This window comes from Muntiacus reevesi, chromosome 1 (genome assembly GCF_963930625.1).
Source record: "Muntiacus reevesi chromosome 1, mMunRee1.1, whole genome shotgun sequence".
Lineage (NCBI taxonomy): Eukaryota > Metazoa > Chordata > Mammalia > Artiodactyla > Cervidae > Muntiacus > Muntiacus reevesi.
This window is the reverse complement of record NC_089249.1, coordinates 269,732,596-269,745,582: the sequence shown is the minus strand read 5'-3', so window position 1 is coordinate 269,745,582 and position 12,987 is coordinate 269,732,596. Positions and strand designations below refer to the sequence as shown.

The window sequence follows — 12,987 nt, the reverse complement described above, 5'->3', positions numbered from 1 at the left end:
TTGGGCCCATTTTTTTATTGGGTTGTTTGTTATGATGGTCTCCAAAATCCACAGGGTGACTTCTTAAAATGTCACAAATATCTTGAGAAATCTTTCACAGTGTTTTGTTATTTTTATTCAGTGAAAACTATTTTTCTGAAGAACTTACAGCTACCTTCTTTAGGCTTTCATTCTGTTCCAGTGTTCAAATTCAACTATGTACATAGTGGAGTAAAACGCTGTGTCTGGCTTTGTGAGATACTCAAGGAGTGAGATTTTATTCCATGCTCTTGGGGAGCTTTTAGTCTAGTTGTAAAGACAACTCATGAATATATAAATAAGAATATAACAAACAATGATAGATGATAATGCGAAAGATAATACAACATGGCATTTTATGAACCTAATTACAGCACAGTCATATGGGTAACATTTCCAAATAAATTCATAGGAGGAAAGAACTTTGAACCAAAAGTTGAAGGTTATGAGTGAGCTCTGAAGCACGAGGGCATTCCATGTGAGAATAATGAGATAGTCAGACGCCTAAGAGCAAAGAGGATGAAACAAAGATGAGGTTCACCGAAACTGCCTACGGCTAGACTGTAGTGTTTTGACAGCAATGTTCCAGAGACTGATCTCATAACAGTGGAAAACAGCTAAAGAACTGTAGCAGAGAAACTAGGTAATGAAGTTAACAAGTTAGGTACTAGTATATGCATCTGGCTTTACAGCTGGGCATTGTCTGGGGCAGAGAGATGCGTTAGGAGACTCCTACGATAGTCCAGATACCACTTGTGAGGGCGGGCTTGAATAGGTAGTAGCCCCGGTCACAGTGAGGCAGAACTGCATGTCAGAGATGATGGAGTAGGAAGATTGATCAGTGTAGTCTCTAGCCTTGTATGAAGGATTAGGAAGAATATTTAAACAATTTAAAAGCAAAGAAGAAAATGAGGATGGGAGGGTCAAGAGGGCCAAGGCAAGTTGGGGGGAAAACAATGAATTTGGTTAAAACCAAATTTGGTTATGGGTTGAGTTATTGATGACTAGGACAGAGAAGTAGAATGCCCATCAGGGAACTGGAGTGGTTGAAAGGCCAAGACTGAAGGTTCTAGAATCATCCAGAAGATGATCCTGGTTCTCAACTAGAAAGATAGAGGACAATTTGGCAATGCTTTGGAGACATTTTTTGCACAGTTGACGAGAATGCCATTGGCATCTAGTGAGTGGAGGACAAAGATGTCACCAAAACATCCTCCAATGCACAGGTCGGCTCCTTGCAACGAAAAATTCTCTAGCCTCAGATGTCAGTAGGGCCAAAGTTGAGAAACCCTGATCTCAAGAAAGGAGAAGAGTAAATCCTTCAGAGAAATACCATTAAGTGAGAGAGAATAGAATCTTCAGTCAACAGGCCAAGGACTTAGCAAATACAGGTAAGAGGTGTTAGTAGAAGTGGAACTAGCATGGAACACAAAGAAGCAGAGTAATAGATACATGTCAACGAGTTTGCTGGCTGATTTATTCAACAAGTATTTACCCAACATCTGTTAGAGATGAAGTCCTAATGCCTTCCTGGAGCTTATATTCTAGTGGATGGAGACAGATAATGAAAAAATAAAATGATGCTAAGTGCTGTAATAAAGGTAATAGAATGGGGTCTAATGAGAGGGAGGGACTGGGGGCTGGAACATGCCAGGATGGGCATGAAGGGACTGTCTTACACAGATCGTAGGGGAGGCTCTCAGAGGAAATGACATTTGAGCTGAAAACTAAAAGAGCCAGTCCCAGGAAGAGCTGGAATGATTCTGTCATGGATGCCAGGAGAGGAATAGAAAGGCTTAAGGAAGTGCCAAAGGCCACAAAAAGGTGCAGCATGGGTATCTTTGCATTCATTAATTAGGAGGACCTTGGGCCCTTTAAACCTACAATCGTAATATATATAAGTAATAATTCTGAATTTTCTAATCATTTCTGGGAGGAAAAATTAAGTTGGGGATTTGGAGAATTTTGGGCAGGACTGCAGAGGACCCCAGTAGAGTTCTGTCGGAATATGTCAGGCACTTGCTCTCCTCAACAATTTTCTCCACAAAAATTAGACATCCCCACACAACACTCAACACAACACAGTGATGGAACGCAAATGCTAATATTAATCATACCTTTCCTTTCTTTTCTCCCCCAGGCTTCACAAGGCTTGCTGCTCAGGCAGTATCTATTGTAATCAGCAAGTTACCTACGGTGATTGCATGTTTGCCTCCCCCAATTAAATACTTCTTTTTTCTGTCTGAGAGAAAAATGTCAGAAAACTTGGTTGAATTGAAGAAAGCTGGCCTGCTTGTCTGGAACTTGATTGTAATTATATGTCGGATATTTGAGGATGGAAACACTGTGGAACTTTTAACAGGTGCCTCCCTTGACAGATGGAGTAAAGAGAAACTCGGTTTAGTCTGTGTGTGTTTGGAAAGCATCATGGGAGAGCAGACGGGTAGCCCTAATCAAATGACCCAAAAGGTTATACGGAGCATCGAGCAGCAGAAACCCAACTGGATTGAATGCCAGTTGTTGAAAGCAAGGAAACTGAGCACCGAATGGTAAAGTTATGTTTTTCTTTCCCCGAATTTCATCAGACACGTTCACAAAAAAACAAAATCACCCATAAACAACCACCAACTCAAAACATTGTCAGATAAGCAGTCATGGCCATCTTGCTAACTTCATGGGAACTTTGATGAATACAGGCAAAGATAAATATTGCATCAAACCCTGGATGGTTAAATGTTCCTTGTCTTATTAAAATTTGAACCCCATTGATACACTGCAACACTATACATGTTTAGTCCCCATCTCAAGGTTTCTGATTAAAAGGGTGGTGGTTAAACCCAGGAGAATTTGGTTTCACTCCTTTTCAACGTGCAAACAGGTATCTCGTGGATAGCCTGGAGCTTTTCGTAAATGGATTGTCCATGGAGATTAAATTAAGAAAGAATTAATGGGTATAAAAGGCTCTTTATTGCTTTCTGTGTACCTGATTGTCAAAAAGGTACACATTTTTCATCTGGTAATGTAAGAATCCCAGAGGGCAACCGGGGCATATCACACTCAAGCTATAAACACACCCAGCTGTTTCTGTATGAAAATGTCAGCCTTCTCCTCGGTTTGTCACTGAGAGCTAAGTGATTTGTGGTATTGCAAAGATTTTTAAGGGTCCCTGATGAATTTAAATGTGTACATAGAGTCCTGCTATCTTACAATTAGTCTTCAGTATAGAACTGCCTGATATTGATAAAGGAGTTATGGTTCATATGGTCTACAGATCACTAAGCCTGACCACCTCCCTTTTTTTTTATGCCACTCACAGACACTGCCCCCCATTCTTTTAAAATATATTCATATTGCTAGAAAGTACTGTTATAACTTTCTGCCTGGAACAACTAAAGGTTGTTAGTTTTAGTGCATGGCAGTGATAAAGAGTTCGGGCTTTGGAATTAGATGGACAAATACAAATCCTTTGTAAGTGGGCCATCTTTTGTGAGTTATGGAGTTGTGCAGGTTGGATCCCTGGGTTGGGAAGATCCCCTGCAGCAGGAAATGACAACCCGTTCCAATATTCCTGCCAGGAGAATCCTATGGACAGAGGAGCCTGGAGGGCTACAGTCCATGGGGTTGCCGAGTCGGACGCAACTGGGAGACTGAGCGCTCATGTACTAAGCCGGTAGAGTTGTTTTGAAAGATTAAAAAACAGTCATGTTCTTAACATCAAGCTTAGAACTAATAAGCATTTGTTATTTATAAACTATTAGAATAAGCTGCACTGTTTAGTAGTGTGATGACAAATGCTCTTTACTAGTTTATGTTAATCTGTGAGACTTCATATTAATCGAAATCACTGTAAGTAATCATGTAAGTAGTGTAAATAATGTAAGAAATGTAAGTAATCATTTTCCTGGCCTTGTCTTACTGACTTTTAGAAATTTACTTGTGGGGCATCCTGTGTGTAGGATTAAGAATAGCAGTCAGGAAAATGCTTAGTAACATTGACAGTGACCTTAATCTTTACATTTGCATTGGATATCAATTTACAGGCTTTAATGCAAAGACTAAAAGATTAAGGCCATGTGTCACTATCCATGGAGTGGGTGTAGAAGCGAGAGAAGAAAAGCAGAGTAAAAGTAGTGGATCTGATTATAAAGTTAAATTTATGGTACTGCTGAATTAGGAGACTATCAGTAAGATCAGTGGAAAGTAGTGTCTCTAATATACCTTGGGCTACATCCAGAAATCCATAAGTGAAATTTTTTCCTTAAAAGTTGATTTTAGTCTAAGTATTATATATAGTATAAACAGCACCAAAACATCTGATATTTTCTATAGTAGGGAATTGTCTAGCCAATATTTTGCTGATAAGTTTTATGTTGTAACTTGCATCAAAAATAAAGAATTATTGACTTTTAAAAAATGTTTTACAGCCCTCAAAAATTCTGGATTCATTTTATGTAACTTGTAATTAGCACAGTGCTATGCCTCTCTCAATTTCTCAAATAATTTCAATATAAAAAATTCAGATTTAAAGTTATTTATTTGAGAAAGAATTAAATTTGACTTATTAACACACTTGAGGTTATGGGTGCTATAGAAATGCTTTATCCCAACTTTGACTTTAAGTTGATTTTCTGATAGATGAACTTCATCTTCATCTCTACTCATTTCTCACATATAGATGATCATTGAGTTCATAGATCTATACCATGAGGAAAATGTATTTTAAACCATAATGTCTGTATACAGGTGGAGGGTTGCCTTGACCTTACCATAATATGTTTTGAAAATGGTGGCTCAGATGGTAAAAAAATCTGCCTGAAATGTGGGATTCAATCCCACATTCTGAGTTCAATCCTCAGGTTGGGAAGATCTTCTGGAGAAGAGAATGGCAACCCACTCCAGTATTCGTAGGGCTTCCCTGGTGGCTCAGATGGTAAAGAATCTGCCCACAATGTGGGAGACCTGGGTTTGATCCCTGGGTCGAGAAGCTCCTCTGAAGAAGGAAATGGCTACCCATGCCAGTATCCTTGCCTGGAGAACTCCACGGACAGAGGAGCCTGGTGGGCTACCGTCCGTGGTGTTGCAGAGTTGGGCAGGACTGATGACTAAACACCTTCACCACTTTTTCACATGAGAATATAAGCACTTAAACTAAAATAGTTCTTCTGTTGTGATACCTGAAATATTAATTCCTCATGAAGATTATCTGGGATCCACACGGTATCCTTGAGCCGGATTTCTTTCACTTGCACCCAGATTTAACTTTGATTTGATGGAAATTGTGAGCATAACTGCAGCGGGAAGGCGGCAGCTGTAAGCAGTGCTTGTCTTGCATGCTGCCTGAAAACATTACTATTCATTAAAATAACCTTCACTTTGTAGTAACACTTAAGCTGTAAACAGTCAGCTTAGATTCTGGAGAACACACAGGCCAAAAAAAGTAAAGAAATGTCTGTCTTTGCAAAGTAATTTGTCGAGTTGAAGATTATTGTTTTTCATCATGGTGACCCTGACTTGGCTGGCTGGGTGCATATACAGATTAAGATTAATGCAGTTATTCCTTGGCTAAGGTCTGCCTCTTTCAGGGCACATTCTCCCTAATGACATGATTGATAGGCAGTCCCAGATCCAGAGAGGAACTCATTAATCATTGCATTGACTGAATCCAATCATTTGCTTCACCTGCACAGTGATGGACAGGAAAGCATACAGTTCAGGGGCTGACACTGAGACACTCCTTTGTCAGAGGGCCTCAACTTTTTCAATGTCAGCCTCCGCAAAACCCGACAAGAAATTTTGCTTGCAGCCTGTATGCAGTTTCAAAAAAGATATTTACAAACTTCTATTATTGCACAAAAGTCTTTTCTGTTTGTTTGTTTAAAGATTTACTCTACCCAAAGGATATCTTTAGGAGTAGAATTTGGTTTCATTTTTTTAACAACGCTTATAGGATCATAAAGTTTTTTTTTTAAGAAGGATGTTTTGAGGCTACATGTGGAAGCAATATAAAAGTTAATGTCCAGCAGCTGGGTATCATTTGGTTCAGTCTTCAGGTCAGCGGCACTGACTCTTAGCAGAACTAATTTTATAATCATGGCAAAATCTCAGTAATGAACTGCAGTATATAGCTGATTACACCACAGAAAATTTCATTTAGTCTGGGAAACAGTGGAAAACCATGGTTTTTTTTAAGAATACTTAGACTGCAAAGCCTAACATGATCATAATAGCACTTGTAATAAGAAAATTAGTGTGAAACATATATGATGTAAGTTGAATATCGTGATTTATTTTGCACTAGTATAGCGTGAGAATTTTAAAAATAAATGTCATCCATTATTACAATGTATATACTGTCTAAAATCAACAATAAGCCAATGAATTCTTATAAAAGAAACGTTTCACACATAGAACTTGCACATTCCTGCTGTACTTACAGGAGACTCTTTTTCTGGAAGGATAAGCAGACTAGTGACTTTTGCTAAGTATCTCTTACCTGGAAGAAACAGGAGGGGAGGGCATGTATTTTTAAAAGGCAACAAGTGTCAAAAGGCCAATTTAAAATACCCAGTGGTAAGCATCCCTCCAGGAAGCACCCAGCCTATATTTAGCATAATAGGTTCCCCCTTATGACACTTTAATTAGTCTTTAATGTGTCTAAGACAGGTGTAAGGAGGAGTCTACAAAAGACAGAATACCAAAGCTATTTCTGGCATCAAAGATACTCTTTATCCTCAAAGAGAAAATACAAATTATTTCTTACACGTTCTTAAAAAGAAATGTTTTGTTTTCATCCCACGATTATAGCAATTTCAACAATTGCGGTAATGGGAAAATGTTTTATAGATCGGAGTATAAATGCAATAAAGAAATGTTTTAAAAGAAACGGTTCAGTTTTTTAAAATGCGTTCAGGTGCTTAGTTCTAAGGCACTGTTTATGGGAGCCGCCGCCGTTTTGGGAAGGTATACCTATTTGAGCAAAGTCTTTATGGGTGCTTTGCATACGAGATTTACATTGAACTCTCCACACTCAATCACTTTGATTATTTTCAATCTTTACAATTCCTCACCACTGATACTTAATACGCTTTCTTTGTATTTAGTGCATTTATGACAATAGAGAAAAGCACAGCCTTAGAAGAAGGAGATATCGCTCTTGAACTGACTGAGCAGAAAATAAACATGATGGTCCTGGATATCTGCCACAAACCAGGTGGCAGCGAATACCTGAGGCAAATTCATCACATCATGCGGCTCAATGAGGTAGGGAAACGGCCTTTTTACCGAGCAATTAGGTGTGTGCTGGCCTGAGGCGGCGTCTGCTGGCAGCTAAGGGTTAGTCAAGGAGGTGATAATACTTCTTAAAGTCAATACCAAACTCAATATTGCATTATTAATAGAATCTATTCAACCCGGGCTGTTCTGCATTTGTATAGCAGAAGCTTCACCGAAACAGTGTAGGTTTTATTTATATGGTTTAAACAATAACACGGCTCATAAACTCGACTCAGTTCAGAATGGTACAGATGAGAGGTGTAGTTTGGGAATTGTGTATTTGTGACTGTTAAGTTGATGTTAAAATCTGGTATTTGTGAAATGAAGGATTTTCTGTAGAGAGATTTTGAGCTCTTCTGCAGACGTCATGTTTGTGTTGGTGAAGCTGAAGATTTCTTAGACGTAATGAAAAACTTCAGAAGAATATCAAACCGTATTCAGGAGCAACTAGATTAACCCAAGCAAATGCATTAATGCAGGGAAGCTGATTAGAACCAATGTCATGCTTATTCACCTCTCTCCTGGGTTAAGCCTCTGACCTTCCCTGCTTTTGGTTGTTTTTAGCAAAAATGTGAAGAGTTAGTCTTGTTATTTTCTTGAAACAAGTTTGCTAACTTAGATTTTTAATTTGACCATACATGTTCAGGGCTTCCCTGAAAGCTCAGCTGGTAAAGAATCCACCTGCAATGCAGAAGACCCCAGTTCGATTCCTGGGTCGGGAAGACCCCTGGAGAAGGGATAGGCTACCCACTCCAGTATTCATGGGCTTTCCTGGTGGCTCAGTTGGTAAAGAATGAGGTCTTTACCGCCTTGCAATGTGGGAGACCTGGGTTCGGTCCCTGGGTTGGGAAGATGCCCTGGAGGAGGGTTTGGCGACTCACTCCAGTGTTTGGACAGTGGAGCCTGGCGGGCTACAGTCCATGGGGTCAGAAAGAGTCAGACATGACTGAGCGACTAAGCCCAAGGGCAGTCTGGATTCAAATGTGACACCTAATGTGAATTAGAATTATGTTTATGTCTGCAAACACTGAATGCATTTTTGGCATAATAAAAATTGTGTAATATGAATAATGTTAAGATATAGCGTTTTATCTCATTGAGGGTAGGCCTTAAAAGAGACATACATTTCCAAGGAGTGAATTAAACTCTACCACAGCATTTTATGACTCAGTTACATAAATGTTCTCTTTACTGTGATCTATTTGAAAGTTACCTCAAGTAAATCTTGTTTTCTGGCCTTCAGAGAGGTAATCAACCTCAAACAGGTGACGTAACAAGGTATTAATGATCACCCGAGAAGGAGGCCTTTGTAGCTGTGAGAAAGGGTCCTGCTTCTGGAGGAACTGGGGCTGAGGAAGGATTGTTAGCACAGGAACACCACCTGTTCACTCTTGCTGAGGATCTCTGACAGCTTGCCTGAGGTTTCCATTTGCGGAAAGCAGGGCGTCTGGCAAACCGAAAGACCTCCCTTGCGGAGTCATGGTCTTCATGGACATCACTTCATGGTCTTCACTGGTCAACTAGTTTGGCCAAAGTAACTGCGGTGGTTACAGAGGAACAGATGTTTTAGTCAGAGCACCCTCAGAGCCTTTGTAAAGTTGAGTTACGATAGTTCTGAACACCGCAGTGGTGGGTTTAAATGCCACCCTGATAGGATAGTTCTGTTTTTCAAAGTTCCAAAAAGACAGAAAAGATTAGGATATCACCTGTAAGCAAAATCAACAAAAATTAAGTTAGGTATTCATTGGCCATCAGCCACCTGTTGTATTCAGGAAATCGAAAGGCCTTTTTCTCCTCGTGGAAGTCTGAGAAAGTGCTTCTGAGCAGATACGCTATGAGATCTGACGTACCTAAGACTCTCTGCGGGGGGCATCACCACATTTTAATCAATTAAATTCCAAGTTAAGGTTTTTCTTTCTTTCCAGCTGTATATACTTACTGTTGGGGCGTCCCCACTGGCTCAGTGGTAAAGAATCTGCCTGCAATGCAGGAGACCAGGGTTCGATCCCTGGGTCCGGAAGATCCCTTAGAGGAGGGCATGACAACCCACTCTAGCACTCTTGCCTGGAGAAGCTCATGGACAGAGGAGCCTGGCGGGCTGCAGTTCACAGCGTTGCACAGAGTTGGACACGACCGAAGCGTTACGGCCAGGTCTGTCAGCTGGGAAAGCAGGCTCAGTATTTGATGGTTTATTTTGCTGAGTGAGATGCAGGGCTGAGAGGTAATAGGCACAGTGTGAGTTGAGGATAGAATCAAAGTAGAGAGGCCTCTGCCTTGACTGCTTAAACAATGCAGGCAGGAAATGCAAATAACCCAAGGTGACTGAGTGACTGCTGCTGCTAAGTCGCTTCAGTCGTGTCCGACTCTGTGCGACCCCATAGATGGCAGCCCACCAGGCTCCCCCGTCCCTGGGATTCTCCAGGCAAGAACACTGGAGTGGGTTGCCATTGCCTTCTCCAATGCACGAAAGTGAAAAGTGAAAGGGAAGTCACTCAGTCGTGTCTGACTCTTAGCGACCCCATGGACTGCAGCCTACCAGGCTCCTCTGTCCATGGGATTTTCCAGGCAAGAGTACTGGAGTGGGGTGCCATTGCCTCTCCAGAGTGAGTCACTAGCCTAACACTTAGGGCTGCTTTTATGTGAAACATTGTTATACTGTAAGTAAATTGCACCGTGAGGTTTGTGCATTTGATGAGTGGCATCGCGTCTTTAGCACTTTCCGGGGTGCTACTAAATAGTATTCGAAAGCAGTGTAAATACAGAGCATTTATAGGTACAGGCCTGGGTGAGTGGAAGCTGAGCTCTCAGGGAAGCCCCTGAATCCAAATTATGTATGGTCAAATTAAAAAGCTAAGTTAACACACTTGTTTCAAATAAATAAAAGACACCAACTCTTCACATTTTTGCTAAAAGCAACCAGAAGCAGGCAAGGTCAGAGACTTAACCCAGCAGAGGTGTGCCGTTGAGAGATAGGGAAGTTTTGAGAGGAGGTGAGTTTTTAAGTGTTTGTCTTTAGGTAAAGGTAAAGTGTCCGAACATAAAAGTCCAAATGGTAGTTGAAAATGCTGGTCACGAGCACAGATGAGGGAGGCTTGTGAACAGGCTGATTCTGACATGGTGGAGCCCGAGATTCTGCTTTTCTAACAGGCTCCTAGATAGGGTTTATTTGACTGACCCACACACCAGACTTTGTGTAGCAGCGGTTTTCAAGATGACCTCTGAAGTTGTTTTCACCTCTGACTCTCTGAACCTAAGTCCTAACCCTAAGCTTGAAGAAAACCTTATATCGTGACACTCTAAAAATCACAAGGACATTTCTATTATATATTTTATTAAATGACTTATTTATTAACAGTAAGTATTTGGTAGTTTGTGGGAAACTTTTAGCCCTTTAAATTTATCATTTTCCAGGAGGAGTCTTATAATACAGATTAGGGTTATTCATCTTTTTATTTGTGGATGGAAAATAAAGTATAATGCAGTAGACTGACTATTTTTTTTTTTTGGCCCAAGCTGTCGCTGGGGAATAAAATAAACATATTTGGAGCTTCTATTGAACCTTGATAATTTTCAGTCCACAGTATGAAACCAGAGTTGAGGAGCTTGCATTATAATTCATTCTACATAGAGGGAGACTGCTTGCAGTGAGCTATCAGAGTACTTAGCACTCTGCTGAGCTTGGAGTAGGTAGCAACTGTACTTGATGAATGGATGAGCAATCTTGTACTGTGAAAAGTCAAGCTCCTGAGTTAAGTTTTGGTAACCCAGACACGTTAACATGTGAAGTAATGACAAGACAATGCCTATTAAAAAGGTGCTGGTACAATCAAGCACACATTCATTATGTGAGAATTTACTAAGCAGTTTTCTGATCTTTCCCATGAATTAAGTCAGCCTGTTTTTGATGGCTTTGTTGCAATCCTGATTGGTATGTACTCTGCTATGTTTCTTCTGAAAATGCATTCTGTCTCGAGGCAAGTAATACTCTAGTCTAGCAAGTGTGCTGAAAGCATAGATTTGGATATTGACCAGTTTATTTTTAAAGAGAATATGTGCTTCCTACCATCGCAACTTGTAATGTTTTGGGTTTTTTTTTTCCCCCTTGAAGGGATATTTAAAAGAACAGCTGTTTTCTATGAATGGTTCAGAGGAAAAGCCATTACCCATCCAACCTTTAAAGACGACCTTGAGGAGTGTGGAAGATCAACCCTCTGCCTTTAACCCTTTCCATGTGTACAAAGTGTTCAGTAAAAACATGCTTGATCAGGTATGTGGAAATTAAATAGTAAATTTCATTAAAACTTTGTGCTCTCTCTTTTTTTTTTTAACACAGGTAGGAAAAAAAAGTGCTGTATGTTTGAATATTTACTCAAAATCTTTTTTTTTTTTTTTTCAAAATCTTTTTTGATTAGCATGCAAAAGGCCTTGTTCTTGTTTGCATGGTCCGTGCAAATTGACCTTGGAAAAGTTATTTTGCCTTCTTTTCTATTTGTCAAACTGATTCATCTGTTTGGTCTGTAAAATTTGACTTTTGACCTGGTCAGTTCACTGTGGTCAGAGGAGGGAACATCTGTTCAACTGTGTCTACGAGAGGCTTGAGAAATCCAGCTTTCCTTAAAATCTTCCTCTCCATGGCTGCTTCCACCCTCCCTCAAGACACCCAACTCACAAAATACCTTGCAATCTTTATAAAGTTATCTCATTTATCAGATAAATTAAAAGATACTTTAAAAGTGATTGTAAATAGAGCCCTGAGCTGCTGTTTTAAGTGGCATGAGGTCAGTTAGCTGTTTTATAACCCTAAACACATTCCCAAATTTAAAATGAATTTGTTAATGATCTTAAAATCAGGGTACGTGGAATAAAGTCCATGTGATAAACACCACATATTTTTTAATGTCAGAGTATGCTATCGTTTGAACTGCATATTTCATAGTTACATTCAAAAGATCATCTTCATGCCGAAGTACTTGAAACCTAAAGCTGTTTTTGCTTTGTTCATTCTCCTGGTGTCTTTTTCCTGGTAACCTCCTGACAGACTGTTGGAACTAACAGGGCGGAAGAGAAGGATTGCTTGACCTAGAGCTCTGACGAAAATAAGAATTAAAACAATGGCCTAATTCGGGATGCAGATAATATTTTTACCATGCCTGTTACAGCCCTCGTCTACATTCATCAATACTGTAGTAGAATAAGACCTTCAAATGCTGACAACCCGGGGCAGAATTCTCCTGCGCTATGACAGGACTGTAGTGCTCCATTAATCAGCAGGTGACAGGGCATAGTTCTTGTTGGGTTTTAAACACTAGCCTGGACTCGTATTATCAAAACTATTTAGTTTTAAGAGGAATGAGCATCCATAATACTTACACCCCAAATATATTGCATAAGTTTGAGTTTATTAGCTGCCTTCCTGTGTTGTACATTAGATTCCTCCAACCATAAATAATCATTGTAGCTGTTAAATTATCCTCACTTCATTTAAATAAATGGCATGTTGTATTCAGCTCTGAATTATGAGATTATCTTTCACAGTAATTTTTCTCCATACTCTATTGTGAAATTATCTATTAAATGAGAAAAAAAAAAGAATCATGTTATTTACACTTACAGGTCCTTTTAATTTCCCCTTTAAAGCATTTTCTTAACCAAAAACATTAATATCACTCTAATTAAGCTGTGTCTTATAATTTGAGC

General features: G+C 39.7%; 1 protein-coding gene across 6 annotated transcripts in view; it reads left to right on the top strand.

Moving 5' to 3' along the window:
* KIAA0825 (KIAA0825 ortholog) overlaps positions 1–12,987 on the top strand; it is a 410,996-nt gene that overhangs the window by 210,471 nt on the left and 187,538 nt on the right. For all 6 annotated transcript variants that reach the window (XM_065936747.1, XM_065936741.1, XM_065936733.1 and 3 more), the window contains 3 exons: positions 2,159–2,567; positions 7,119–7,278; positions 11,399–11,557. In XM_065936747.1, the coding sequence (XP_065792819.1) occupies positions 2,159–2,567; positions 7,119–7,278; positions 11,399–11,557 (728 nt within the window). The remainder of the gene's footprint in view (positions 1–2,158; positions 2,568–7,118; positions 7,279–11,398; positions 11,558–12,987) is intronic.